Source organism: Bathycoccus prasinos (assembly GCF_002220235.1).
Source record: "Bathycoccus prasinos genomic : Chromosome_1".
Lineage (NCBI taxonomy): Eukaryota > Viridiplantae > Chlorophyta > Mamiellophyceae > Mamiellales > Bathycoccaceae > Bathycoccus > Bathycoccus prasinos.
In genome coordinates, this window is record NC_024008.1 from 907,394 (window position 1) to 933,067 (window position 25,674).

At 47.3% G+C, this 25,674-nt stretch overlaps 12 protein-coding genes across 12 annotated transcripts; 6 read left to right on the plus strand and 6 right to left on the minus strand.

Moving 5' to 3' along the window:
* Positions 1–472: 472 nt before the first annotated feature.
* Positions 473–1,192, minus strand: Bathy01g04960 (unknown protein; the record flags this gene model as incomplete). Its single annotated transcript, XM_007515110.1, has 1 exon — positions 473–1,192. One exon carries the CDS (start codon positions 1,190–1,192, stop codon positions 473–475), a length of 720 nt encoding a protein of 239 aa, XP_007515172.1.
* A 150-nt stretch (positions 1,193–1,342) lies between these two features.
* Bathy01g04970 (seryl-tRNA synthetase) lies at positions 1,343–3,490 on the plus strand (the record flags this gene model as incomplete). Its single annotated transcript, XM_007515723.1, has 2 exons — positions 1,343–1,387; positions 1,649–3,490. 2 exons carry the CDS (start codon positions 1,343–1,345, stop codon positions 3,488–3,490), a joined length of 1,887 nt encoding a protein of 628 aa, XP_007515785.1.
* A 181-nt stretch (positions 3,491–3,671) lies between these two features.
* On the minus strand, positions 3,672–4,055 carry Bathy01g04980 (predicted protein; the record flags this gene model as incomplete). The annotated part of the gene is made up of 1 exon (XM_007515653.1): positions 3,672–4,055. One exon carries the CDS (start codon positions 4,053–4,055, stop codon positions 3,672–3,674), a length of 384 nt encoding a protein of 127 aa, XP_007515715.1.
* Positions 4,056–4,358: 303 nt separating this feature from the next.
* Bathy01g04990 (predicted protein) lies at positions 4,359–11,282 on the plus strand (the record flags this gene model as incomplete). The annotated part of the gene is made up of 1 exon (XM_007515141.1): positions 4,359–11,282. One exon carries the CDS (start codon positions 4,359–4,361, stop codon positions 11,280–11,282), a length of 6,924 nt encoding a protein of 2,307 aa, XP_007515203.1.
* Positions 11,283–11,399: 117 nt separating this feature from the next.
* On the minus strand, positions 11,400–13,157 carry Bathy01g05000 (predicted protein; the record flags this gene model as incomplete). Its single annotated transcript, XM_007515536.1, has 1 exon — positions 11,400–13,157. One exon carries the CDS (start codon positions 13,155–13,157, stop codon positions 11,400–11,402), a length of 1,758 nt encoding a protein of 585 aa, XP_007515598.1.
* Positions 13,158–13,411: 254 nt separating this feature from the next.
* Positions 13,412–14,056, plus strand: Bathy01g05010 (predicted protein; the record flags this gene model as incomplete). Its single annotated transcript, XM_007515160.1, has 1 exon — positions 13,412–14,056. The coding sequence occupies one exon, from the start codon at positions 13,412–13,414 to the stop codon at positions 14,054–14,056; it is 645 nt and encodes a 214-aa protein (XP_007515222.1).
* A 116-nt stretch (positions 14,057–14,172) lies between these two features.
* Bathy01g05020 (predicted protein) lies at positions 14,173–14,715 on the minus strand (the record flags this gene model as incomplete). Its single annotated transcript, XM_007515396.1, has 1 exon — positions 14,173–14,715. The coding sequence occupies one exon, from the start codon at positions 14,713–14,715 to the stop codon at positions 14,173–14,175; it is 543 nt and encodes a 180-aa protein (XP_007515458.1).
* Positions 14,716–14,898: 183 nt separating this feature from the next.
* Bathy01g05030 (MscS Mechanosensitive ion channel) lies at positions 14,899–16,809 on the plus strand (the record flags this gene model as incomplete). Its single annotated transcript, XM_007515355.1, has 1 exon — positions 14,899–16,809. The coding sequence occupies one exon, from the start codon at positions 14,899–14,901 to the stop codon at positions 16,807–16,809; it is 1,911 nt and encodes a 636-aa protein (XP_007515417.1).
* Positions 16,810–16,965: 156 nt separating this feature from the next.
* On the minus strand, positions 16,966–19,254 carry Bathy01g05040 (predicted protein; the record flags this gene model as incomplete). The annotated part of the gene is made up of 1 exon (XM_007515577.1): positions 16,966–19,254. One exon carries the CDS (start codon positions 19,252–19,254, stop codon positions 16,966–16,968), a length of 2,289 nt encoding a protein of 762 aa, XP_007515639.1.
* A 482-nt stretch (positions 19,255–19,736) lies between these two features.
* Positions 19,737–21,542, minus strand: Bathy01g05050 (predicted protein; the record flags this gene model as incomplete). Its single annotated transcript, XM_007515436.1, has 1 exon — positions 19,737–21,542. The coding sequence occupies one exon, from the start codon at positions 21,540–21,542 to the stop codon at positions 19,737–19,739; it is 1,806 nt and encodes a 601-aa protein (XP_007515498.1).
* Positions 21,543–21,918: 376 nt separating this feature from the next.
* Bathy01g05060 (predicted protein) lies at positions 21,919–23,829 on the plus strand (the record flags this gene model as incomplete). The annotated part of the gene is made up of 1 exon (XM_007515524.1): positions 21,919–23,829. One exon carries the CDS (start codon positions 21,919–21,921, stop codon positions 23,827–23,829), a length of 1,911 nt encoding a protein of 636 aa, XP_007515586.1.
* A 198-nt stretch (positions 23,830–24,027) lies between these two features.
* Positions 24,028–25,638, plus strand: Bathy01g05070 (predicted protein; the record flags this gene model as incomplete). The annotated part of the gene is made up of 1 exon (XM_007515600.1): positions 24,028–25,638. One exon carries the CDS (start codon positions 24,028–24,030, stop codon positions 25,636–25,638), a length of 1,611 nt encoding a protein of 536 aa, XP_007515662.1.
* Between the last annotated feature and the right edge of the window lie 36 nt (positions 25,639–25,674).

Genomic DNA, 25,674 nt, shown 5'->3' on the forward strand with positions numbered 1-25,674 from the left:
CACACAAATTCTCTCGTCTTTTACGCGCAAAAGTGCTTCAAAAGAATAAACAAAAATGGGGGTCAAAGACATCATCGACAGAGAGTTCACGCACGCGTCGCCGGAAGTGCGAAGAGCGAACGTGGAGTTACTGCGCTCGGCGGCCATCTTTTTCGGGTCCGTGGTGTTTATGAGAGCTTTTGGAGAGTTGATGGCGATTTAGAAGAGAGAGAGAGGAGAGAACAAGGATCGCGTTCGTGCGTGAAATCGATGTTTCGATTGACGCGCATCAAAATACTAGTAGAATATAAAATAGTCGACAGATAAAATCGAGAAGAGAGGGATTGAGTGTAAACTCTGTTGTTAGTAGTATGTATTAGGTATCATCATCATCACCGTCTACGTGTGTTTGCGTCGTGCATCTATTTCTCTCACAATTTCGGAAGCTATTTACTATTCCCTAAAGCAGAAGCTTTGCTCTAAAAAAATTCTATCATTCATCCGAGGACGAAGCGTAATCAACGAGCGGCACGCACTTGTTGCCTTCCTTCGCCTGTTCAAATGCCGACGACGGAGGCTTCATCTTCTGTACGCGAACGAGTTTCACTTTCTTCCTCGCGAGGACGCCTCCTTTTCGTAATCGTTTCTCGGCGCCGTCGTCGCCGCCCATCGCCTCGTCGACGCCGTCGCCTCTTCTCCCACCACCAACCTCCTCCATCATCACCGCTCGTCTTTTCTGCTCCACGAACGACTGCTGCTCCTCAATCTCTCTCCTTTTCTTACTCACGGTCCCGCCTAAATTTCTCGGACACTCTCTCGTCTCGTGGTTTTCCGTGCATATTTTACACCTGGAAACGTTCGGACATCTCGACGAAGAGTGTCCGCCTTTCTGACCGCATCGTTTACACACCGAGCGATACTTTTGCTGCTTCTTCTTTTGATGATGCGCGTTGTTGTTGTTGTTGCTATAATTATTATCGTTATCACAGTTTCTCTCCACGTGTCCTTTCTGCCCGCACTTCCCGCATATCCGAGGTTTCGAACAATCCTTCGCCTGGTGCCCGAGTTTGTTACACCGGTGGCACGGTCCTTCGTAGGATAAAGGTTTCTCCACCATAATACTATTCGCATACGTACTCATAGTAGCACCAGCAGCAGCAGTAGTAGTACGAGTCGTAGGCACGCGATTGGAGTACCTCGACGGTTTCGACATTATTATTAAGTATGCGCGCAAAAACTGTGCAACGTGTGAGGGGTGGACGACTGCTTAAAGGAGTGAACGACGAACCCTTTTTTTATTCCCCCAAATGAAAGTGTTTTAAGAAAAAAACACACCACAGAAAACCACGCTCAAAACAAAAATATGCTCGATATAAACTTACTGAGACCGGAGAAAGGCGGCGACCCGGTGCGTTTTGTTGCGACCACTTTTAATATACCTCTTTCGCTGCTCGTTGTTTTTGTCGATGTTTTTCTTTGTTCTTCGTCGTTCCGTCGTCGTTTACGTCGTGCGATGATGATTGGAGACGATTTTTGATGAAAAAGCGCCGACATGGATTTTTATTCGTCTCGTTTTTATTAGCTCTCTCTCTTTCTGATATCAAGGACTGACGAGTATTAATAATATTCACTTCTTCTGTGCGCGCGAAATATTACTGAATCTAAACAGGATGTCGTGAAAGAGTCGCAAAAACGTCGGTACAAGTCCGTGGAAATTGTCGACCAGTGCATCGAAAAAGACGCGCAATGGCGCTCGGTTCGATTCGATCTCGATAAGCTGAATGCGGATTTTAACAAAGCGAACAAAGCGGTGGCGTTGAAGATGAAAGCAGGGGAGAAGGAAGAGGCGGAAAAGTTGATGCCAGAAGTGAAGCGAGTGGACCAGCTTAGAAAAGACACCGTGGAGCTGGAGAAGACTTTGGAACAGGAAACGAACGAGTTGTTATTGAAGATTGGGAATATCGTCCACGACTCGGTGCCGGTGAATAACGACGAGGAATTTAACACGGTGCATGCGACGTGGGGGGAAAGAAGAATGGAAGAGGATTTACCGAATCACGTAGATTTGGTTGGAATGTTGGATATTGCAGATTTGGAGAAAGGCGCAGACGTGGCTGGAGGGAGAGGGTATTATTTGAAAGGCGCCGGGGTGTTGTTGAACCAAGCGATGATTAACTACGCGTTGTCGTTTTTGGCGGCGAGAGGGCATTCTCCGCTAGCGACGCCATTTTTTATGAGAAAAGACAGAATGGCAGAGTGCGCGCAATTAGCCGATTTCGACGAGCAGTTGTACAAAGTGACCGGAGAAGGTGACGATAAGTATTTAATCGCTACTAGCGAACAAACGTGCTGCTCGTATTTAAGAAAGTTATGGTTGAACGAGAAGGATTTACCCATTCGTTTGTCTGGGTATTCCACGTGTTTCAGAAAAGAGGTTGGGAGTCACGGGAGAGATACGCTCGGTATCTTTCGCGTGCATCAGTTCGAGAAGGTTGAACAATTCGTAGCCGTGACGCCGGAAGGCAACGCTTCGTGGGAAGAAATGGACAGATTGATTGGAAACGCAGAGGCTTTTTACCAATCTTTGAACATTCCGTATAACGTTGTGAACATAGTTTCCGGCGAGTTAAACGACGCCGCGGCGAAAAAGTACGATTTAGAAGCGTGGTTTCCGTCCTCTAGAACTCACCGAGAGTTGGTGTCTTGCTCGAACTGTACAGATTACCAATCCAGACGATTGGAAATTCGTTACGGCGCGCCGCAGAAAGGCCCGGAAAAGACCAAGTCATACGTGCACTTGTTGAATTCGACGTTAACTGCTACGGAGAGATCATTGTGTTGCTTGTTGGAGAACTGGCAAACCCCAGACGGGTTGGTGGTACCTCCCGCGTTGCGCCCTTGGATGTGCGGCATCGAGTTCATTCCGTTCGTGAGCAAGTTAGACAAGAAGAAACGTTTGGTAGCGGTTTCACCGGCGCCGGCACCGTTGTTTGGTGGAGTGAATGGTGCGGATTCCGCGAATTCTTTGAGCGTTTTTGTCAACGCTGGCGATTGTGCCGGGTCCATGGCTTTGGAATCGATTCTATCAAAGCTTCCGGACACCACGGCGACGAAAAAATCCATCGCCGTGGACGTCACGGAGGAAGAGAAAGGATTGTTTCCAGACCCAGAAAACATCGTTGGTCCGGCTATGATCGCAGACGGTGATTTTGTGTTGACGTCAGCTACGGCTATTGCAAGATATCTCGCGAAGATGACGCAAGCGTCCAGTCTCGCGTTGTTACCAACCGCCGCGAAGGACAACGCCAAGTGCGAAGCTCTTATTGAGTTGTTCCATCACGCCAACGTCGACGAGGTTGTCACGAGAGTCGAAAAAGCGTTGGAAGGCGCGAACGATTACGTGTGTGGAAGTACGTTTACGATTGCCGACGCTCTTTTAGCGGCTAAACTTAAAACGGCCAAGGCGTCGGTATCGGCAAAAGCGGCGCATTGGATGACGCTTTCGTTGTAAACGACGTTCGAAACACAACAACAACAAATATCATTTAATGAATTGCAAACTATTACTACTACTACTACCACTACCGCACTATATCACTATCACTATCATACTCCATCGAAATATACCTGCGTATTTTTCTCAATCTATCTATCTATCTCTTGCTAGAAACTTCCTCCTGCGTATGAACACATTACACTTGCGCTGGACCTTCGACGTTTTTATGTTTCACCAGCTCCTCCGCGAATTCTTTAAACTCCTCGCTATGCTTAACCATGCACTGGTGCAACGCCACGAACCTGTCCGCACAATCGCTCGCTCTCGTCGCTTCGTCTGCTTTCATAAAACACGTCAACGCCATGTCGAACTCTTCTCCGCACGACGTATCTCTCAATGGTTTCACGCAAGGACATTCTAAAGCGTGTTTTATTCTTTCATCCACGGAGGGGAGATGCGCTCCTTTTTCGATGGCTTCCGCCATGCCTTCGAGTGCAGCAGCGGTAGAAGGACTAGAAGAGGGAGACGCGCTCGATGTCTCGTCTTTATCGCTCTCGCTGGCGTTCCTTCGAGAAGACATGTTCTTAAGAAGTCGTCCTGAGTGGTTTCGTTCGTCGTGCTCAAAAAGTATGGGGACTTTGCAGAACCCTCTCGCATTTGCATCATTCTCAAAACAAAAAGTGTTTGAGCGATCAATCACACTCGCGCTTCCCCGAAGAAAGCACAAAAGAAGAAGGAGAAGAAGAGAAAGATAAAGATGCAGTGCCTCAAGTACAAGTTCGAAAGAAGAAGGATGATGATAAGGAAGAAGAGTGAAGCGCGGATGAAGATGAAAGTGCATCTTTTCAATATCTAGGTGATTTCTTCCTCTGCCTCACACGCGATGGCACCATTATCAACTTCCTCCTCCTCCTCCTCCTCCTCCTCCTCTTCCTCTCGAAGACCACCGCCGCGTCTGACGACATTTTTGCGAGCGCGGTGTGGAGGCAAAAGTGGCGATGGAAGCGATGATAGTATCGATAGATATTGGTACGTGAGCGATGTGGATGAAGCGTTCGTGGCTCGTGCAAAGCAAATAGGGAGCGCGACGACAAAGACATCATCACCATCCTTGTCCTTTCGGCAAACCGCGAAGAAAGCGACCAAGAACAGAGATTTGGCACTTTTGAAGTTATCTGATGTAGCTTTGAAAACTTCGTCTTCTTCTTTGGAGGATTTTGACGAGGAGACGAGGCTCGCGCTCGATTTAGTCGCGGACGCGTCGATACAGTTGTTGCGTTTGGAGAATGACTTGATTTCGCCGGATGAACTTTTAGAAGCGCCGGCAGATTTATATGCAGCGGTGGCAACGAATTGCGATGTAGATTGGAAGTTGGAGGCAGATTTAGAAGATGTCGTTGAGTATTCGAACGCGCCGGAATTGGAGAGAAAGAAAGTGCAAGGGAAAAGGAGGGGAAACGAGAGAGAAGCTTTTGGTTTTGTGAAAGCGAGACTAGGGGGCGTGTTGAGCGAAACCGGTGAAGCCGCGCAGCGATGGAAAGATTTTTGGCAAAGCGCAAACGCACTAAGAAGAGTAGGAAGCACGAGTAGTACTGGTGGCGATTTGAATGGCACGTCGATGGGAGTAGGGGGAAAAAAAGAGACGTATTACGGGGAGGATATGTTTTTCGTGCCACCGAGATTTTACGGAGCGAATGACTTTGACAGCAGTAATCAACACTGCGACCAAATATCCAGTGGCTTAGAATCTACAATTTTATCGAATATGACGCGCGGTTTAGATAGCGCGAATGCGTTCGCATCTTTAGAGCTAGAACGGTCGAGGACTCCTTCGTTCCACGAGCTGGACGCATTAGGTACTGAGAGCGAGGTGTCAACTTCTCTTCAAGCCGGCTCTGGCTCAATTCTATCTTGGCTTCGCGAACAATGCGAAATATTTAGAGAAAACAATCAGAATTCAGATGCATTTGCAGGTTGGACGGATATTTGCGGAAATATCTGTCGCGTGTGCTTGAACACTTCGAGCAGCGACGACCAGGTTGCATCTGAGTTGTTCGATTTACTCGGTGACGGTGGATTTGATCTCGTCGCGAGCGTTTGCGAAAGACGAGGTCAACTTGCGGATGCCATCAGACGACGGCTGCAAGCTTTAAAAGAAGCGTTTGATCCAGAAGAATCTGCCCAGGATGATTATGCGAAAAGTAAATCTGCCGTCTCCGTTCGATCAACGACGGACGTCGCGATGGAGAAAATCCGAAAGAAAGAAGAACGGAGGAATAAACGACGCGCTGCTGGTGGTCATGGAGAATATTTGTTAGAATGGTTTACGAACGATTCTGGACTTGGTTATGGCGCTTTCTGCGACGATTTGTTACCGCTACCGAACAGAAACGAAGCCGCGCCGGGAAGTGTGGATGACATTCTGAACAGTTTGCGCGGACTAGGTCTCGGAACAGACGGCGGAAAAAAAGCTCTGCCGCCGGGAACGACTCGTAAAGTCTTGGAAGGTTACGAAGAAATTTACGTACCTGCGCGTATCCCTGACGCCGTGGCAGACGGTGAATTACAAGTTTCTGTGTCTTATCTCCCGGCTTGGGCTCAAACTGCGTTCAAAGGTATTCAGACATTTAATCGTATTCAGTCCAAAATTTTTGAGTGCGCGTATACGTCGAACGAGAACGTTCTTGTATGCGCACCTACTGGTGCAGGAAAGACGAATATTGCTATGCTATGCGCGATGCAAGAAATAGCTAAACATTTTGACGAAGAGAATAATTGCTTGCACGAACACGACGATTTCAAGATTGTTTACGTGGCGCCGATGAAGGCATTGGCGGCTGAAGTCACGCGGACGTTTCAGAAGCGACTCGACGAATTGGGGATGGTGTGTCGAGAACTAACTGGCGATACGCAGCTCTCCAAGAGAGAATTAGAAGAAACGCACGTTATTGTTACGACGCCAGAGAAATGGGACGTCATCACGCGAAAAGGTGGTGAAGTTTCCGTAGCCTCCACTCTCAGACTCCTTATTATCGATGAAGTGCACTTATTGAACGACGAGCGAGGACCGGTCATTGAAACTCTAGTGGCGCGAACGCGTCGTCAAGTCGAGCAAACGCAATCAATGATTCGAATTGTCGGTTTGTCGGCAACTTTGCCCAATCCGAGAGATGTTGCGCGGTTTTTAGGTGTCACCGAAGGTAAAGGCTTGTTCGTATTTGACCAATCGTACAGACCGATTCCGCTCACACAAGTTTTCATTGGCGTTTCAGAGACAAACGCAATGAAACGTCAGAATGTGACTATTCGAATAGCTTTTAAGAAAGCGTGCGAGGCACTTCGTAAGGGTAAACAGGCGATGGTCTTTGTGCATTCAAGAAAGGATACGGTAAAAACAGCGCGACAGTTGGCTGAAATAGCGGGAGAAGAAGGCGAACTCGAGTTGTTTGAGAACGACACACACGAGGAGAAATCGATATTCGCTAGAGAAGTGTCGCGATCAAGAAACCAAGAGATGAAAGAATTATTCTTTAAAGGTTTTGGCTGTCACAACGCTGGGATGCTTCGAAAAGATCGGACGTTAGTGGAGCAAATGTTTGCCGCCGGTGTGATCAAAGTATTAGTATGTACGGCAACTTTAGCATGGGGGGTAAACTTACCCGCCCATCAAGTCATCATCAAGGGAACGCAGCTCTACGACGCGAGTGCGGGAGGTTTTAAGGACCTTGGTGTTCTAGATGTACAGCAAATTTTTGGCAGAGCAGGTCGGCCGGGTTTCGATACCAGTGGTGAGGGTGTCATTATCACCGAACATAAGAAGCTCACGAAATATGTTGCAATGTTGACGCACTCCACTCCGATTGAGTCGCAATTCATCGAGTGTTTGGCGGATAATTTGAACGCCGAAATTGTGTTAGGAACCGTAACGAATGTCCGCGAAGGCGCGCAGTGGTTGAGTTACTCTTACTTACACACGAGAATGGAGCAAAATCCACTCGGATATGCTTTGACATGGGATGAAGTTCGCTTGGATCCCGGGCTCATCGAGCATCGGAGAAACTTGATTAAAACAGCAGCGAGAAAGCTACACAAGGCTAAGATGATTCGCTTCGACGAACAATCAGGCCAACTGTATCAAACCGAAGCTGGACGCATCGCGTCGCACTTCTACATCAAAGTTACTTCCATGGAATTGTTCGAAGAGATGATGAATCGACACATGTCCTTGCCAGAAGTGTTGCACGTAATCTCGCACTCCTCTGAGTTTGAAAATATCGCGCCGAGAGAAGATGAAATGCCAGAACTCGAGGCACTTCGAAGAAACCGTCGTTCCGCCTGTCCGATTGAGATTAAAGGTGACATGAGCGATAAAATTGCCAAGGTTAATTTACTCTTGCAAGTATACGTATCTCGGAAGCGATTAGAATCGTTTTCATTAGTTGCAGATTCAAGTTACATTTCTCAAAATGCCAGCAGAATATGTCGCGCTTTGTTCGAGCTCATGCTTAAGCGTGGATGGCCATCGCTGGCAGAAACACTGTTAACGCTTTCAAAAGCGGTAGATCGAAGATTATGGCCACACCACTCACCACTACGTCAGTTCGAAAATACTCTGAAGCCAGAGACAATCTATAAGCTGGAAGAGAAGGATGCCACCGTCGATCGCTTGATCGATGTGAGTGCAAAGGAAGTTGGTGATTTACTGCGACTCAATGCTGTCGTTGGAGCGCAAGTGAAACGCTGCGTCGAACAACTCCCTCACGTCAATCTTGAAGCTGTAGTTCGGCCGATCACGCGCTCTGTGCTTCGAGTTTCCGCAACTCTTACGCCTGAGTTCATGTGGAGAGATGAAGTTCACGGGCAAGCGCAACAATGGTTGATTTGGGTGGAGGATCCCGTGAATGAGCACATTTATCACACGGAGACTTTCACTTTGAGCAAAAAGCAATACAAAGAAGGTAGAATGACGTTGGCGTTTACCATTCCAATTTTTGATCCACGACCGCCCCAATACTTCTTAAGGGCAACGCATTTGTATTGGTTAGGATGCGAATCGTTCTTAGAACTCGATTTAGAGGACATTGTTTTACCGACGGAACCGCCGCCGAATACTGAGCTACTCGATTTGGAACCGCTTCCAAGATCCGCGCTCAATAATCCGACGTATGAGTCCCTCTATGAAAAGAAATTTACACATTTCAACGCGATTCAAACGCAAGCATTTCACACGTTGTACCATACGAACCACAACGTTCTTTTGGGAGCACCTACGGGTTCGGGGAAAACGATATCATCGGAACTTACAATTCTAAAAATGTTTCGAGATGAACCGCCAGGGAGTAAGGTTGTCTACATCGCGCCTTTGAAAGCACTCGTTCGCGAGCGCGTGGATGATTGGAAGAAGTACTTCTGTCCAACTGTGAATAAGAAGATGGTAGAACTTACTGGCGATTATACACCGGATTTGCGTGCGTTACTACGTGCGGATATCATCGTCGCAACTCCAGAAAAATGGGACGGTATTTCTCGAAATTGGCAGTCCCGCTCTTACGTTAGCAAAGTCAAACTCGTCATTATTGACGAGATTCATCTTTTAGGTGCCGATCGCGGACCAATTTTGGAAGCTATCGTTTCTAGAATGAATTATATTTCCGCGCGAACAAAATCGAAAATTCGCATCGTCGGATTATCGACCGCTTTGGCAAACGCAAGAGATTTAGGGGACTGGCTTGGTATCGAGAACGATAAAGGTTTGTTTAACTTCCGTCCATCTGTTCGTCCAGTGCCACTCGAATGTCACATTCAAGGTTTTCCAGGGAAGTTTTATTGTCCTCGCATGCTTTCTATGAATAAACCCACCTACGCGGCGATTCGAACGCACTCGCCTCTGAAACCGGCGTTGGTATTTGTCTCCTCGAGAAGACAAACGAGATTGACGGCGCTCGATTTGATTGCCTACGCAGCTGCTGACGAGAATCCAGATGCTTTTGTGCACTGCAACAGTCAAGAACTGGAGCAAAGAATCGCGAAGATTCAAGATCCAGCTTTGAAGCATACGTTGCAATTCGGTATTGGTTTACACCACGCGGGTCTTTCCCCGGAAGATCGCGGCGTCGCGGAGCAGTTATTTGCAGAATGTAAAATTCAAGTGTTGGTGTCGACATCTACTCTAGCTTGGGGCGTGAACTTACCAGCGCATTTGGTTGTTATTAAAGGAACTGAGTTTTACGACGGGAAAACAAAACGTTACCAAGACTTTCCCATCACCGATGTGTTGCAGATGATGGGGAGAGCTGGGCGTCCGCAGTTTGATAAAAGCGGCTGTTGCGTCGTTCTCGTACACGAACCGAAGAAGAATTTTTACAAAAAGTTCTTGTACGAACCATTTCCAGTGGAATCAAGCTTTAATGAATGTTTAGAAGATCACTTCAACGCCGAGGTCGTTGGTGGAGCTATAAAATCGAAGCAAGACGCCGTGGATTACCTAACGTGGACGTATTTCTTCCGTCGCGCCATGAAAAATCCAACCTATTACAACCTCGAGGATACGAATCACGAAACCGTGAACTCATACCTATCAGAAATGGTTGAAAACACCATGGAAACGCTCGCGAGTGCAAAATGTCTCGCTATTAACGACGAAGATGATTCCATTAAACCTTTAATGCTCGGCAGAATTGCGAGTTTCTATTACTTAAATTTCAAAACCATGGCTGTTTTCTCCAAACGTTTGAAGAAATCGAACACTTTAGAGGATGTTTTGACAACCTTGTGTGATGTTGCAGAATACGATGAAATCCCGGTTCGTCATAACGAAGATAAGTTAAACGCAGATTTAGCGATAAATGTCCTCAAAGCTGGAGGTTATCAAGTCGATCGACGAGCGTACGACGACCCGCACGTCAAGGCTTCTTTACTCTTCCAGGCGCACTTTTTACGACTTCCTTTACCAATGTCGGATTACCATACGGATACGAAGTCTGTACTCGACCAATCGCAAAGAATTCTGCAAGCTATGACGGAAATAGTCAGCGAAGCTGGATGGTTGTCGACAGCGTTATCAATAATGAACTTGACGCAAATGATTATTCAAGGGCTCTCCATAAACGACAACTCTTTGCTCCTATTACCAAAAATTGCCGACGAGGAGGTTTCTAAATTGGAACGCTTTTCAAAGATAACGTGTCTTCCACAGCTCGTGTTTCTGGCTATTCACCGCAAGAGCGCATTCTTCGAGGCTATGTCAAAGGCTGGTCTCTCGAAATCTAAAAGTGAGGCGATTTACAACGTCTGCGCAAACCTCCCGCTGTTAGACATGAAAGCCACTTTAGTGGAAGATAAAGTCAACAGCAGCGATGGACGTCGCAACGTTTCTGTGAAAGTATCGTTGAAACGTTCTGGTAAGAAATCGGGACGTAAAACCGCACCTAGGGCGTATGCGCCGAGATTTCCGAAACAGAAAGACGAAGGTTGGTGGATCGTGTTAGGGGAAAAGAGGCGCACCGGCGAACTCGTGGCAATGCGCCGAGCTCAGTATGCAGACACCTTTGACGCAGTTTTAAAAATTGATAACTTTCCACGAGGTATGAGTGTTACAGATATCACGGTCTTTATCATGTCAGACACGTATATTGGATTAGATCAAGAAGTACTGGTGAGCAATACTGACGATAAAAGATTTTTATCTTCCGCTGGTGTGGCGGATCGACACAGATTTTTTGAAGAACGCGAATCTGATTCTGAAGCGGAAGGAAACTTTTGGCAGGATGAAGATGAGCTTTCGGATGAAGACATTCCAGATTTTTAGTACAATAGGATCATTAGCTTCATCTTATTAGTTATATTTAGTATTTAGTGTTATTAGTACGCATTTTTAGCGAGTTGAATTACATTCAATGTCGGCATGTCTCAATTTGTCTTTTTTTTATTCGTTCGCAATCGCCTCGAGGTTCCCTCCTTCTCCTCTTCCTTCTTCTTCGTTCTTTTCAAACACTTCTGTTCCGTCTAGCATCTTATCCAGCAACGTTTTTACTCTTTTCGGGAGTAAATTTACGTCTTTTATTGTTTTCGAAGTATCGAACGGTGCGCGATACGCGTATTCTGGTTTGACGGGTACAAAAGACGAGCCCGTTTCCATAAACACCATCGATATGAGCAACGACTCGAGATCGAAATCGTCTTCGTCTTCGATAAAGAATCGGACACCGGACTCTTGGGTTGTTGAAGTGTCAACCCACTTTGCCAATGCAAATCTGTTATCTTGGCGCGAGTTTTTCTTATATTCTTTCTCTTCTTGATCTGGCAAAGGCTTTGCGAGGCAAATCATCAAAAGGCGACATTTTTCGCCTTTTGAGTTTATGCTTTCGTCGTCTAAAGACCACGCGCACTCTTCAGGAACGATTGCTTCCCAGTTCTTGCGCAACTCTTCGTGCCCTTGCGTTTTCCACCAGAAATGACGTATCGTATCGATTTCGTTCGTCACGCGAACGCGAACGGTACGTTTCGTAATGTCCACGCGAACGTCTTCCTCGTCGATCCAAAACGGCAGTTCAAATTCCATGATGACTTCAGTATTTGATTCGTGTAAAGTATACGGCGGTTGCATGCATCGCGCGTAGTCTGGATCACCTTCAAAGCACTGTTTGATATCTTCTCCCATGTTGCTTTTCGGAATCGAGAGCACGAAAAATCTTTTATCCTCCGTTTGCATGGTTTGCACGGGAAACTCGCGCGACGGTTGAAACGCGAGGTGTCTTTCCACCACCGGAGGCGAGTCTTCGCTTTGAACCACTAACACTTGCCCTCTGAAGTCCATGTGCAGCTCTTTATCTTTATATCCAGTCGGTAACATGATCGCGACGTATACATGACGCGTCGTCTGTGCCCACATGTAATATCTCGCCAAACGCATATCGAACACCCTCGTTTGATCTCGTTTCCTCACGCCGTAAATCTCCGCGGCGTGTTCTTTGAACTCGCGAATCTCTCTCAAAGACGCCGGATCTCTGAAGTTTGGATCTTCCAACTCGTATCTCCTCGCGTCTTCTTTTTTCTTCTCCTCCAACTCTTTTTTTGCCAAATCCACCTTCAAACGATCGCTCTGCGTCACTGGCCAGTGCAAACCAAACTCGCCTTTCCAGTGTTGCTTCCGTTCGCAAAAATCGCAATAATACAACGAGCACATGCACACTCTCGTCGACGGTCTCCCGCACACCTCGCACAACACCACCAACTGCGTGCTCGCGTCTGTTTCTAACCCTAATCGGGCGATATCGTCCAACAGTAAATCCTCTCCTCCGACTGCTCTTTGCGTCACGCCCGGTATGTACCGATATTGCGTCACGTGTTGTAACCTGTCGTACTGCTCTCGTTTCTTGGGACAGGACAACGTCTCGAACGCTTTTTGCACTTTATCGAACGTTTCGCTGCAACCGCCTTTATCCGGATGATGTTCGCGCGCTTTTTGCCGATACGCCGCTTTAATCTCTCTCATCGTCGCGTTTCGAGGAATCGACAACACTCGGTAATGCAAATCCCCTTTGATATCTTTCACGTGTTTCCACGGATCGTCCTCGCGCAAGTTTTCCTGCCATGCGAATTTTTCCTCCTGATCGGTTTTTTTTTTATCAAAATCGTGATCGTCGTCTTCTTCTTCTCTGTTTCTCGCGTTGAAGGACACCATCGTCGTTTTTGCGTGATATTCTTCTTCCTACTACGTTGTTTTGGTGGGTACTCTATAAATGCGCGTAGTAAGTAAGTATTCTCGCGGCGCAAAAATGTGTTTGGAGATCTCTGAATTAAATTGAAAAGAGTTTTTCGAGCGTTTTTTTAAATCCAAGAAGAGTGTGGGGCAAACGAGAGCATGCACGAGAAAAAATTCAAAAAAAAAATGAACTCGACAGCCCCCCGCACAAAAAATTCTTCTTCCCCTATCTGATGCTTCGCGACGCCACGAATAATATCAGTCTTCGCGATGATTTTGCGTCGTCGTCGTCGTCGTATAAAGAAGAATTAGAAGGAACAAAACGAGGCGGGAAGAATTTTGAAAATATTTCAGTTCTTCGTCGTAAAAGCGAGAGTAATAGTAAGAGTAAGAGTAGTAGTGGAAAAAGCGACGATGATGATGTGAGAAGAACGTTGGAAAAAGATGATGAGAATGGTATCGAAGAAGAAGAAGAAGAAGAAGAAGATGTATTAGCGAGAGATTACACTCTAGAATTACTCTCGGACGAATTCATCTCGGAGTTTCTCTTCGACCCGTCTTGTTTTGATTCCATGCGAGCAGAGTCCGAGAGATGTTGCGGAAGCGCGTTGGAAGCGTTATATCCAACCAGCGTAAGACAGATGAGTCGAGAGGGGTTGTTACAAGAGAAGAGCAATTTGAAAAAAAGACTTCGAGCGTACGACGCGAGGTTGATGAAAATGAATAACATAGTCGCGAGCAAAGCGGATAAAAAACACGCGAGGCCGTTGTACGCGAGATTAGCTCGCGTGAAGCAGCAGATAGAGTTACTGGAGATTAGAGACGGGTTGGAGGTGTTGCCAAACTTGAAAGTCGCGGCGACGGGCACAGCGCACTAGAAGAGAGAGAGAGAGAGAGAGAGAGAGAGTCCAAACACACTTTATTAATACCTACGAGAAGATATACAACACATTTAGCTCTACCAACTACTACAGACAGACTCGTTTACTATTTATTATTCGCCGTCAATGGTTAGATCCTCTTCGTCGATGTCCAAAGGAATCATGACCGCGTTTGCTCCCGTGGTATCCATCTTCGGCCATTTTGGCCAAATCGGTAAGTTCGCGCGTACTAAATCCTGCCTATTCTTCATGGTCAATATTTCCGCCACCGCGTCGGTTTGTTCGATGTATTCCGCCTCCGTCATCGGAAAACTCTTCTGTCCGACAAACTTCCACATTATTTGTAAAAACAACTGCAACTTATTCATCGAATCTCGTCTCTGACAAATTCTCGTGTCGTACAACTTTCCGTATCGTTTCAACACTAACTTCCTCAACTCTTCGCCTCGCATGGCCGAGCCTGGTTCGCCGATCCAATCGTCATCTCTTTTCTCCCCAGCCGCGACTTCCATGGAGTCTTCCAGAAACTGTAAAAAGTCGTCGTCGTCGTCGTCGTCGTCGTCTTCAATCGCAACTTTCGACGACTCTTCTGATGATGATGATTTCAACATTCCTTTTCCTCTTCTTCCTCTCGTCGTCGTCATCATTTTCATCATTTTCTTCTTCCTCTTCTCAACAGTAGTCGCAGTCGCAGTTGAACAACAACACGGTTTCGACGCTGCTCTTGTCGTCGTCCGTGGTGCTCCTCTCTGCGCCAAGGCTGATTTTGATGAGAGGGAAGTAGAGGTAAACATAATCATCATTTACTACTACTACTATTATGGCGCGAAAGCAATAAAATGAATGAAATTATGTGGTTTGGCTTGCGATTTTGTGCAAATTTTGGCGCAAATCCTCTTCCTTTGCAAAAAAATGCATGGGGGACTGTCGAGAGAGGTTTTCACACTCTCACATCTCTCTCCATTAAAAAAATGACCACCACGACCGGGACGATGATGACAGCAAACACGCGAGCGATGCAATCGTCGTCGCGCGGTGTGTGCTCGACATCATCATCATCATCATCATCATCATCACGGTTCTGTTCTTCTTCTTACTCTCGAGCCTTTCTCTCGTCGTCGTTAAAGAGAAGAACACAAAGGAGAAGAAGAGGAAACAACAATTACGAGAAAGATGACAAAGTCACTCTTTTTTTCGCCGCCTCTCTAACGAACACAATTTCATCAACACGAAGAAGACAAAGAAGACAAAGGGAAAGAGAAGAAGGAGGACAAATTCGAGAAAGAATAATAGCGCGCGAAGCACCAGCAGACGCAACCTCTGACGATATGTATTCCATGGATACCATTTTGGATGATTCTTCCTCGTCTTCTTCTTCGAGTAAGGGAGGGACGGAGATTATGAAAGGTGGAAAGAACGCGCCGCGGACGTTACTCCCGGGAGTACCCGTCCTGGCCGAAGAAGACTCGTGGTTGACGAAACTGATCACGTTATGCGTCGGCGCTTTTTCGTTTTATGCCGCTTTTTTAGCCATAAACACGAGAGAGACGGCGGAAATAACGGGCGCTATCGTCGCGCAGTTTATATTCGAGGCTTTTGGACGATTTCTCGGTTTGACGCCGGCGCCGAGTCCGGATAAAATTATTCGAGTGTATTTAGAAGACGCGGCGTTATTGTTCTTTCTCGGGTCGATTTTACGATTATCTCTGTTCAGCGGGTTCTTTCGTTTCAGCGAAAGAGTTCAGGAGATTATTAAAGATATCGCAGGTTCGGTGGAGAGAGGTTTGTTGATAGCTTCCGGGAGCAGAGGGATTGGCGCGTTATTGATTGGATCTGCTGTATTTGAAGTCGCTCGAATTATTTACGCGGTGCAAGCGATTACGTATTTGTGTATTTTGAGCGGCCTGGTCGCGGCGACGTTTTCGTGGGAGAAGAAGTTTTTCTCGAGCGCGTGGAGTAGGTTGGAGAAGAGCGGAGCGGCGCCGGCAACTTTAGCGAGAGTGAACGGGGCGGAGAGAGTGACGGAAATTATCACCTGGGTCGTGACGGCAATCTTTTGTTTCAAAGCAATAGGATTGAACTTGGGCGCATTAGTTACTGTCGGGGGCGTTTCCGGTATTGCCATCGGTTTGGCGTCCAAACAGGTATTAGAAAATGCTCTTATGGGCGTCTTATTGTACACAACGACCCCATTTATAATTGGCGATACGGTTAAAATTCCAAGAGAAGGGAAGGAGTTGAACTACGCGGAGGGTCAAATCATTGATATTGGTTTGTTTCGCACGGCTATTAAAACTTTAGAGAGAGAAGTTATATTACTTCCAAACTCTGAACTCGGTGCAATGTCAATCATCAACGTCACTCGACGAGGAAGAGAGTTTAGATTCAACGAGAAAATGACAGTCAGATTAAAAGACGCGAGTCAACTCTCCAAATTGCTGTCAACGTTTAGAACGATGATCAAAAACGATCCGCGAGTGTTGAAAACGCTACACAGGCGCGTTTTTATAGAAGAAGTGACGCCGGATGGAATCATGTTGGAGTTTTCGTTCTACGTCGAAGCCATTAATAAAGACCAGTTCCTCGGTATTCGTTCTGAGTTGTGGTTATCGTTCGTCCAAGCCATGAAAAAGGCTAAAATTCAATTGGCAAGACCTGAGCGCGTACAGATCGAAGCTCCTTACGACTATTTGACGATGGATGACCCGAACGATAAGTTGACCGCGATGGAAGAGGAACTTACGCCCTGACCTAAGGAAGGAGACGAAAAGAAAGTAAGAACAAATACAATTTTAGAATAGTAGCTTTTAGTGGCGGCGGAAAGAAGGGTGTGGAGCATTTTCTTTTATACAAATATTTCTCTACGTTCACCATCCCGGTATAATATCTATTTCATCTATTCCTAGTTATCTATTCTGGGCGGCGGCGGCAGCAGCAGCGTATCTAAAAAAGAGGAAACGTGGTATGACGAGTGCCAAAATCGTCACGAACCCGTGCACCAAAGTAGAGTTCTCTTTGTAATACCTCTCAATGCTATCTCTGTCGATATCAAGGATGCAGGAAAGGAATCTACCGAATAACCTTTTCAACGAAATGAACCCGTCGAAAGAGGAAGCGATGCGGACGTACGCGTAGAATAAGATACTCGGGAACATTTCCGCGTCGTATCTGGATAATTCCATCGCTTTGTCGAGATGCAAGAGAACTGCGGTACTGTTTTTACCTTCTCCTTTACCCGTGAAATGTGCCCAAGCCAAAGCATGATACGCTTCCGGAAGTTGTAAATCCCCTTCTGTTGCTCTTCTGTATCTGTGAACCGCAGCGTTATAATGCATCGCACTCGCATCACTATTCCCAGTAGGTTCGGCGTTGTCAGATTCACCTTCGATCGCGTCGCGACCTTGAGAAACCATAAATCTTTCTTCGTCGTCACACAACGCAAAATCTTGTGGCGTAGCTTCGATTTGCTTATTCCAAAGCATGTTTCCTAAATCGATGTTGGCTTCAGGAGCTAAACCTGGTGAACGCGTGACGCGTCGCAGTAACGAACCAGCGAGTTCAAATCTATTTGGTATTTCGATACCGGTGAGATTTTTCCTGAGCATCCAAGCGATATTTTGTGTTGCAACTTCACTTCCCTGTTCTGCGTAAAGCGAGTACAGAATCAACGCTCCAAAAGGATCTCGGGGCACACCTTTCAGTTTTTTTCTATTCTCGTCGACTCCATCTAACATAGCCATTGCGTTCTCTAGTTCATCCGCCCATCCCGTTCGCTCGTCGTAGAAAATTCGAAATAAACGGGTAGCTCTCGTACAATTTTGTGGCGTTCCCTGTCCGTTCATATGCATTCTGGCCAAATCAAACGGCGCTTTCCAGTGACCGCTTTTGGACGCTTTTTCGTACATCAGAAATCCTTGAGTGGCATTTCTTTCCAAGTTGCCGAGTCCGTGCAGGTGCAACGTGCCCATGTTGTAAAAGCAATCGGGATTGTTCGCTGCCATTCCTTTCTCAAACCAATGTCTTGCGGTGACGAAATCTTTCTTGTTGTAATAAATGACTCCGATACCGTTAAAGGCACCACCTCCGTTCACATCTCCAGCCTGCTTGAAATATATTTCAGCGGCAGTAACATTCACGGGAACATTCTCTGAAGTACCCCTCATGTGCATGAAGCCTGCGTTGAAGGCGGCTAAACGATCTCCGCGTCGCGCCGCATTCTCAAAACGTTGTAAAGCTCCAATCTCGTCTCTATCTCTACCATCTGTGCCCATCAATCTTCGGTATCCTTCGGCTCTCGTGCTTTCCGGCGTACCGCTATTTCCATGAGGCGTAAATTCGTTCGAATCATCCGCACCTCCCACAAAATTTTTTTGATGCTCTTCCGCTAAACTTTCTTCCATGGCGTTGGAGTGCCAGGAAGCGTCCCGCTCGCGGTCTCTCAACCACGTAGCCTGTACTGGCATACCAGAAACAGAACCCGCACCTGCTTTCTGAATCTCCAGTTCGCGCTTTGCGGCAAGCGGATGCAGTAGTCGCACTGCCATTTGACAATTTTCGGCGACACCACCTCGACCGATGAGCGCTCTGTCTGCGAGAGCTACCGAAGCTCCGTCGTTTCCTGCGAAATGTGCAGCTCGCAAAGCTTTTAAAGTCCATGGAATATGTTCATCATTCGTCTTGGCAAACATATCTCTTTGCGATTGCGACAAGGCGGATAAAGGAAGCGTGCCTGTTTCCAACGCCGCAGCTAGCACGAATAACGCTTCCGAAGCAATCCACAAGCGCGCGAATTCTAAAGGAATGCTTTGTTCGTTCGGTAAATTAGTACTCCTTGCAAAATGTGGACTATTCTGAACGTGAAATAGTGCATCGTTCTGTTCTGCGAAATCCAACGCGCGTTGTCCTTCTTGCAAAAGCGCATCTACCGCCTTCTCCGTGGAAACGCGCGAAGTGTAGTTGGCAAATAACCATCCTTTCTTTTCATCAAACCCAGCGTAGATATCCTCCACTTGCTCCAAGATTTCTTCAGGATCCACGATATTACGCTTTTCGCCATCACCGTCGCGTAAAATCTGCTGCTCTTGATTTTTCAAGAATTGTTCGTCCATCTCATTCTCTTCCTCCTCGAGGCGTTCGTCCACCAACTCCGCTTCGTATTCGAACAACTCATCCGGCGCTTCCATGGTTACGTCCATGGTTACGTCGTGGTGGTGATGGTGGTCGTGTTCATCATCCTGTTCGTGTGGCAAAGGAGGAACGTGCTCACCAACATCTTCTCCGGAACAAGAAGACGCGAGGGAGACGATGAAGACGAGAAGAACAAGGAGAGCGGTAAACCGGCGCGTTCTCATCCTCGCGCGTAGTGCGTGCCGCCTCGAGCGTGCTCTTAATATTAGTCGTGCATGCGTGCGTGTTCTCTTCCTTCTCTTTATCGCAGAGAGAGAGAGTACGTCTGCTTCAATTTTGTGATGAAGAAGAAGAAGATTTGGGATGCTTGTGAAAGGGTGAAAAAGGAAAATCCAAGAAGGCGCGTGAGAAAAGCGAGGATTTGATCAGATGATATATTTATATGATGCGTGAAATTATTGTTCAATCATATGCATTGCTTCTTCTTTTCTGCTATGGTAAATATATTGTGCGTTCTACTGTTTATTCTTTATTTTAAGTGTTCTTGTTTTTATTCGTCCTCTTCGACCGCGGACTGTTTGGAAGCCCCTCGCTTCTCCAGCGAACGCTTGAGGCCGGAACCGCCTGGAATTTGGTCCAAATCAACTTCCGGAACAGAAATCTCGCTAACGGACTCCTTCACTTTTTCCGACGCAATACTCACGGCCTCGTTGGCGACTTCGCCGGCTTTAGCGCCAATCGCGTTCGTAATCGGCTGCGTCACCGGAGAAACAAAGTTACCAAACGCTGAAATCGCATCGAGAGGATTTTCGTACGACAAGAACGCGTTCAACAAAGTCAATTCGATACCGACGACGCCGATGAATTGCAACGTCTTTTCGTACTCGATCGCTCCGACCACAACGCCGAGCGCGAGGAGCCCGTACACAACCTTCATCGAATCGTCCGCAGTTTTCACAGTCGTCGAGACAGAGCCGACACTGCTTTGGACGGCGCGCGTCGCTCTGCTTCCAATCTCCGACGCTTCCTCGGCAGCAACCTCGGCAACGTTCTTTTTATAGCCACCTTTTCTCAACTTCAAGCCAGACGATCGGTAGCCTTCAAATCCACCAGAAATAGTGTAGCACTTACGAGCAAAAGTTTCACTTTTGACCGTCTTGGCCAAGTCCTTCGCATCTGGACCAATAAAGTACAACTTCGAGCCAATCGAAGATAACTTCTTAATCTTCTCCGCTGCAATCGTGAGTTCAATCTGTCTCGCGCCGCGCGTTTGTCTTCGTTCTTTCTCGTTCAATTTCACGACACGAACGATTTCCCCTTTGTTTCTCGCCGATCCTCTCAAATCGGGAACGCCTTCGTTCCTTATCGCTTCTTCCGAGCGGGTGTCGATAATCTTTGCGTTACCATTCTTCTCGAGCGATTCATAGCAAGCTTTCGGGCGGACATCACCATCGTATCCACGCAAAGCCGCACCTAATACTGCAAGTAAAACCGGAGATCCAAAGATGAAAGCAAGCAAGGCAACGCCCGTGTCTGGATTTTGTTTAATAGCGGCTACTAAAGGCTGGAGATCTTCCGGGACAGGCACGGAATCGATGACACTCGTGAAGCTCGCCATCACATCTTCCACAGAGGGAAGATCTGGAAGAGGAGGCAACTCTGGCAACTCCGGCATCGCGGGCATTTCTGGCAATACGGGCATTTCCGACATCGCAGGCATTTCCGGCATCGCAGGCATCGCGGGCATCGCAGGCATTTCCGGCATCGCAGGCATCGCAGGCATCGCAGGCATCTCTACGGACGCGGACGGTGTTTCAATAGTCACAGAAACAGAAGGTTTTGGAATAGACGGAACGGTAACAGGTGCCGGAGTTGACTGGATCTCGGAAACCTTCGACTGTAGTTGCGCTTGAAGAGCGTTTGGGTCGAAGTCATCCAGAGCCGACGTAGCATCATCCAGAGCCGATGAAGCTTTCTCCTTCAACTCGTCGAACGCAGACGTGTCGATTTCCGGAACTTTGATATCTTTAAGCTTCGACGCGAAGCCACTAAAGTCCACCTTTGGCATTTCCGCCATCGCCGACGACATATCCGGTACCTGAAAATCACTCAACCCATCGGCCAAAGCCGGTCCAGCGCTGCTCAACGCGGCGACAGAGGACACAGCGGCGGTAGCTGTTGCGCGAGACGATGGCAACGCATCTTTACCGGCTTCGTTGCTGATGTTATTGCTCGAAGATTTCGGGATTCTTCTCGAAGACGACGAGGAGGAAGTCGATTTTTGTTGATTCGAAGAAGCGCAACAACGGATCGTCGTCGAAGCGCGCATCGTCGTCATCATTTGCGTGCCGCTCATTTTTCTTTACGTGAGAACGTTCGGAAATACAGTCAAACAGTAAAAAGCCTTCTTGTTTCTCGGTGAAATGCGTGCGCACGTTTTTCCCTGTTCAGAGTGGGGCACGTTGGAAGCGAGAGTTGTCGTATGTACTCCTCGCTCTTTGTGATGACGATTGTTGGATTACCTTCACACAAAAGATACTTCTTTTCATCGGGTGGCCAAAATCCTCCCTCGCTACATTTTGCTTTTTTGAGCGATTTTGACGACACTTGCGTGAGACCAGTAACCGCCAGCACCAAAAAAAAAGGGGAAGACACCACATCGGCGTTATTATAATAAGAAAGGAACTGTATTCTTAGATATACACCCTGCGAGAGAGCGCCGCGCTATAATAATGAGAGGAGGAGGAGGAAGAAGAGTCGCTCTGTTTGTTTTCGCTCTCACTCTTCTCGCGTTGTGCGAGACGAGTCTCTGCGATGATAACAACAACCTTTACGACGAGAGAGGAGGGGGAACACAAGAAACAGACTCAAACGTCGTCGTCTCTTTTAACGACGATGGGAGGAGGAGCGGTGGTGAAACAAAAATCGCATCCAAAGGGAAAGATGTGCCTTGGAATAAAGTAGAAGAACAGAGCCGATTCTTTATCAAGGGATACCCAAAATATGCCATTTGGAGAACGTTTGATGCGATTGAGGTAGCGTTGAAAGATGCAGACGGGAGCGTGAAAGCGAATCAGTGCGCGTTGAAGGTTGGGAAAGAGGAAGACGTTTTGGAAGAGGAAGAAGGGAAGAGGACGGCAAAGAATTGGCAATATCGACGATTAAAGATGAAGAGAGAGGAGAAGAAGAAGAAAAATGAGGCACACACGAGTGGTAATAGTAACGGTAGTAAAAATAGTCGCAGCAGTTCGTCAAAGGCAACGAAGAAGTCTCCATCGACTTTAGTCGCAAACATGAGTCCGTTCCAAGAGAAGAGCGCGGTGTACGTGTTGCAATGCAACCCTTCTGGCGGAAAATCTAATGGGAAGGTGACGTATGAAATAACCGTTCGAGAGTACTTTGATTCAAACCTGTTCTTGAGATTTGTCGGTGGTATTAGCTCGATGACCTTAGCACCCGTCATTGCCACATCTCCGTGGTGCTTTTACATAGCCGCGATGTCTTTATCGACAGCCATGTTGCTCTGTTTAGTCCTTCTCCAATTGACGAGACTGACGCCGTCGGGAAGAGCGACGAGAACGTTTTTCGGTATCAGTTCAACGCTCGTGACGACGTTTGCGTATCATTTTGTGCCCGTGGATAAGTGGAAGATAGTATTAGAGTACCTTTGGAGAGGGATGTCTAAGCCGATACGCGCCTCGTGGGGCGTCCTTCGCAACGCCGATCCCGATGAACCAAAGACGATTTACATAGCTCTGCTCGTCGTTGGATTTTTCTTGGTATCTTCCGGTTTAGGCGTCATGTTCGTCAAGAAATGGGTGGTAGACGACAGAAGCGGGGAAGTCGTGAAAGGTTGGAAACAGTTTACCAGCTTCTCCATTTCAGTATTTGGCGTGATTATGCTCAAGTTTTGCACTCGAGACGCGCAAACCGGGAACACGCTTGCACTCCTCGCCGGAAGTACAATCGTAGCCGGTCCCGCCGCAGCGTTCGCAAAAGACGTGAAGAGAACTTTACGGCTTGCATTTCACGCGTTTACTTTTCATTTGTTCGATAAGAAGAAATCTTCCGACGATAGAAAATCGTTCGAGTACGACGATGAATTTTACAGCGACGAAGAGGAAGAAACTGAATACGAACTTCGTCGCAGACTACCAGCCACGATGGATCCAGAGCCGCGCGTTGCGCCTTCACCGTTTACACCAATGGAGAAAAACGCAGATTCCGAAACACGGAATAAGCGCTCGTCATCACTTTCACCGTTCAGTTTAGTTAGGAATTTGAATCCGTTTAGTGGCGGAGACAAAAGCGAACCCGCCACGCCGCAACCGACGCCAGGTGGCGGATCCTCCAGCGGTAAAAAGACGACAAAAAATAGCAACAGTGGGGGTAAAAAGAAATCGCCTCCCCCGTTCTCGACGACGACGAGTAGCTCCAACGGAAAGGATAAAAAGCGAATGCCTCCCGTTGGTCTCGCGAGTAACTCTCGGGGAAGATTTTTAAGCGCCGAGGAAGCCGACGAGCTCGAAACGGAATCCACGAACGCCGCTTTGGAATCGTTAGCGCGTTCGCCGGAGTTTGCGCTTTGGTTGACCAAAAACGCGAGCAGAATACGCGTGATTAACGACGAGCGAGAAGAGTAGAAGAAGATTGAAAAATAATGCATGAACGAACATAGGAAAATACTAACTCACTGTTCCTCTTCCTCTCTCCCTCTCTCTCTTTCTTTTTCATTTTTTTCGTATTCTTCACAAGCTGACAGCCGCCTTCGCTCGGAAACACAATTCTTCATTCCTTCCTTCTTTAAATACGACGAATAAAACGCAGCCACAACAATAGAAATGACGAAAGTGAAAGGTCCAGACCCGGTAGCGCTGGCGGAACTTTCCGCCAAGAGAACGAAAGCGTTGTTCTCGATTGGAGAGAAAGAAGGAGGAGAAGAAGAAATGTTCATGCATCGACCTTCGATCGAACGAAAAATGAGCGTGAAAATTCGGGACGAATACGAAGCCGTGCGGCACATGGCACCGCCGGAGATTAAATCCAGAGACAATAAGAACAACAACAACAACAACAACAACAACAACAACAACAGAGCAAACTCTGCCGCGGGAGCAAACGATGCGAGTAATAACAAGCGCTTCGAAAATACCATTCCTGGTTTAGCCGAAGCAGCGAATTTGGCGGCAAAGAACAAGAGGAAACTTACAGACGACAACGAAAAAACGGACTTGGCATCTTTGATCGATTTCATCGACGAACCAGTTCGCGAAAAGGTGGAAGCGAACGCGTCGGGTGGAATTTTAGCCAAGTTGAAGAGCCAAGAACTGGGAGAGAAGAGTGGGGCGTTGGTGCAATTCAACGCAGACGCAAACGCCGCTTCAAAGTCTTCGGTTTTTGGCGCAAACGCAAATATGAAATCGAGCGCGCTCGTGACGGCAAATTTAGCGTCCAAGTGGCCGAGACCGGAGTGGAAGAAACCTTGGAAGTTATACAGAGTCATCTCGGGTCATCAAGGATGGGTGCGCTCGGTTGCTGTGGACAAGTCGAACGAGTGGTTCGCCACCGGTTCTGGAGATCGTTGCATAAAAATTTGGGATTTAGCCACGGGGGGGTTGAAGTTAACTTTGACCGGTCACATCGAGCAAGTGATGGGATTAGCCATTTCGGACAAGCATCCGTACATGTTCTCGTGCGGTGCAGATAAGAAAGTCAAGTGTTGGGATTTAGAATACAATAAAGTGATTAGAAACTACCACGGCCACTTGAGCGGCGTGTATTCGATAGCGTTACATCCGGACTTGGATATATTGATGACTGGTGGTCGAGATTCTGCGTGCAGAGTTTGGGATATGCGCACAAAAGCGCAAGTTTTTTGTTTGTCTGGACACGAATCAACCGTAGGATCGATCATTACCGAGAACGTAGATCCTCAAATCATCACGGGGAGTTACGATTCGACCATCAAGACGTGGGACTTAGCAGCGGGTAAGTGCATGAAGACGTTGACGCATCACAAGAAAGGGGTTCGCGCGATGGTTATGCATCAGAAGTACTGGGAGTTTAGTTCCGCTTCGGCAGATAACATCAAGAAGTTTGGTTTGCCAGATGGTCAGTTCAAGCATAACATGTTATCTAAGCAAAACGCCATCGTCAACGCCATGGCGCTCAACGAAGACAACGTCATGATTTCTGGAGGAGACGACGGTAGCATGCGCTTTTGGGATTACGAAACCGGACATTGCTTCCAATCGTTACAAACGCAGGTTCAACCGGGTTCCATGGAAGCCGAAGCTGGCATATTCGCGCTGGGTTTCGATAAGACTGGGGAGAGATTGATTTCTTGCGAAGCGGACAAAACGATAAAGATGTGGAAACCCGACCCGGACGCTTCACCTGAGTCCCATCCGAACATTCCTTTCCTTCCACCAAAAAGCATCGGTAGAAGCTAAATTAGCGGCTAAATTAGCGATAGAAGCTAAATAAAT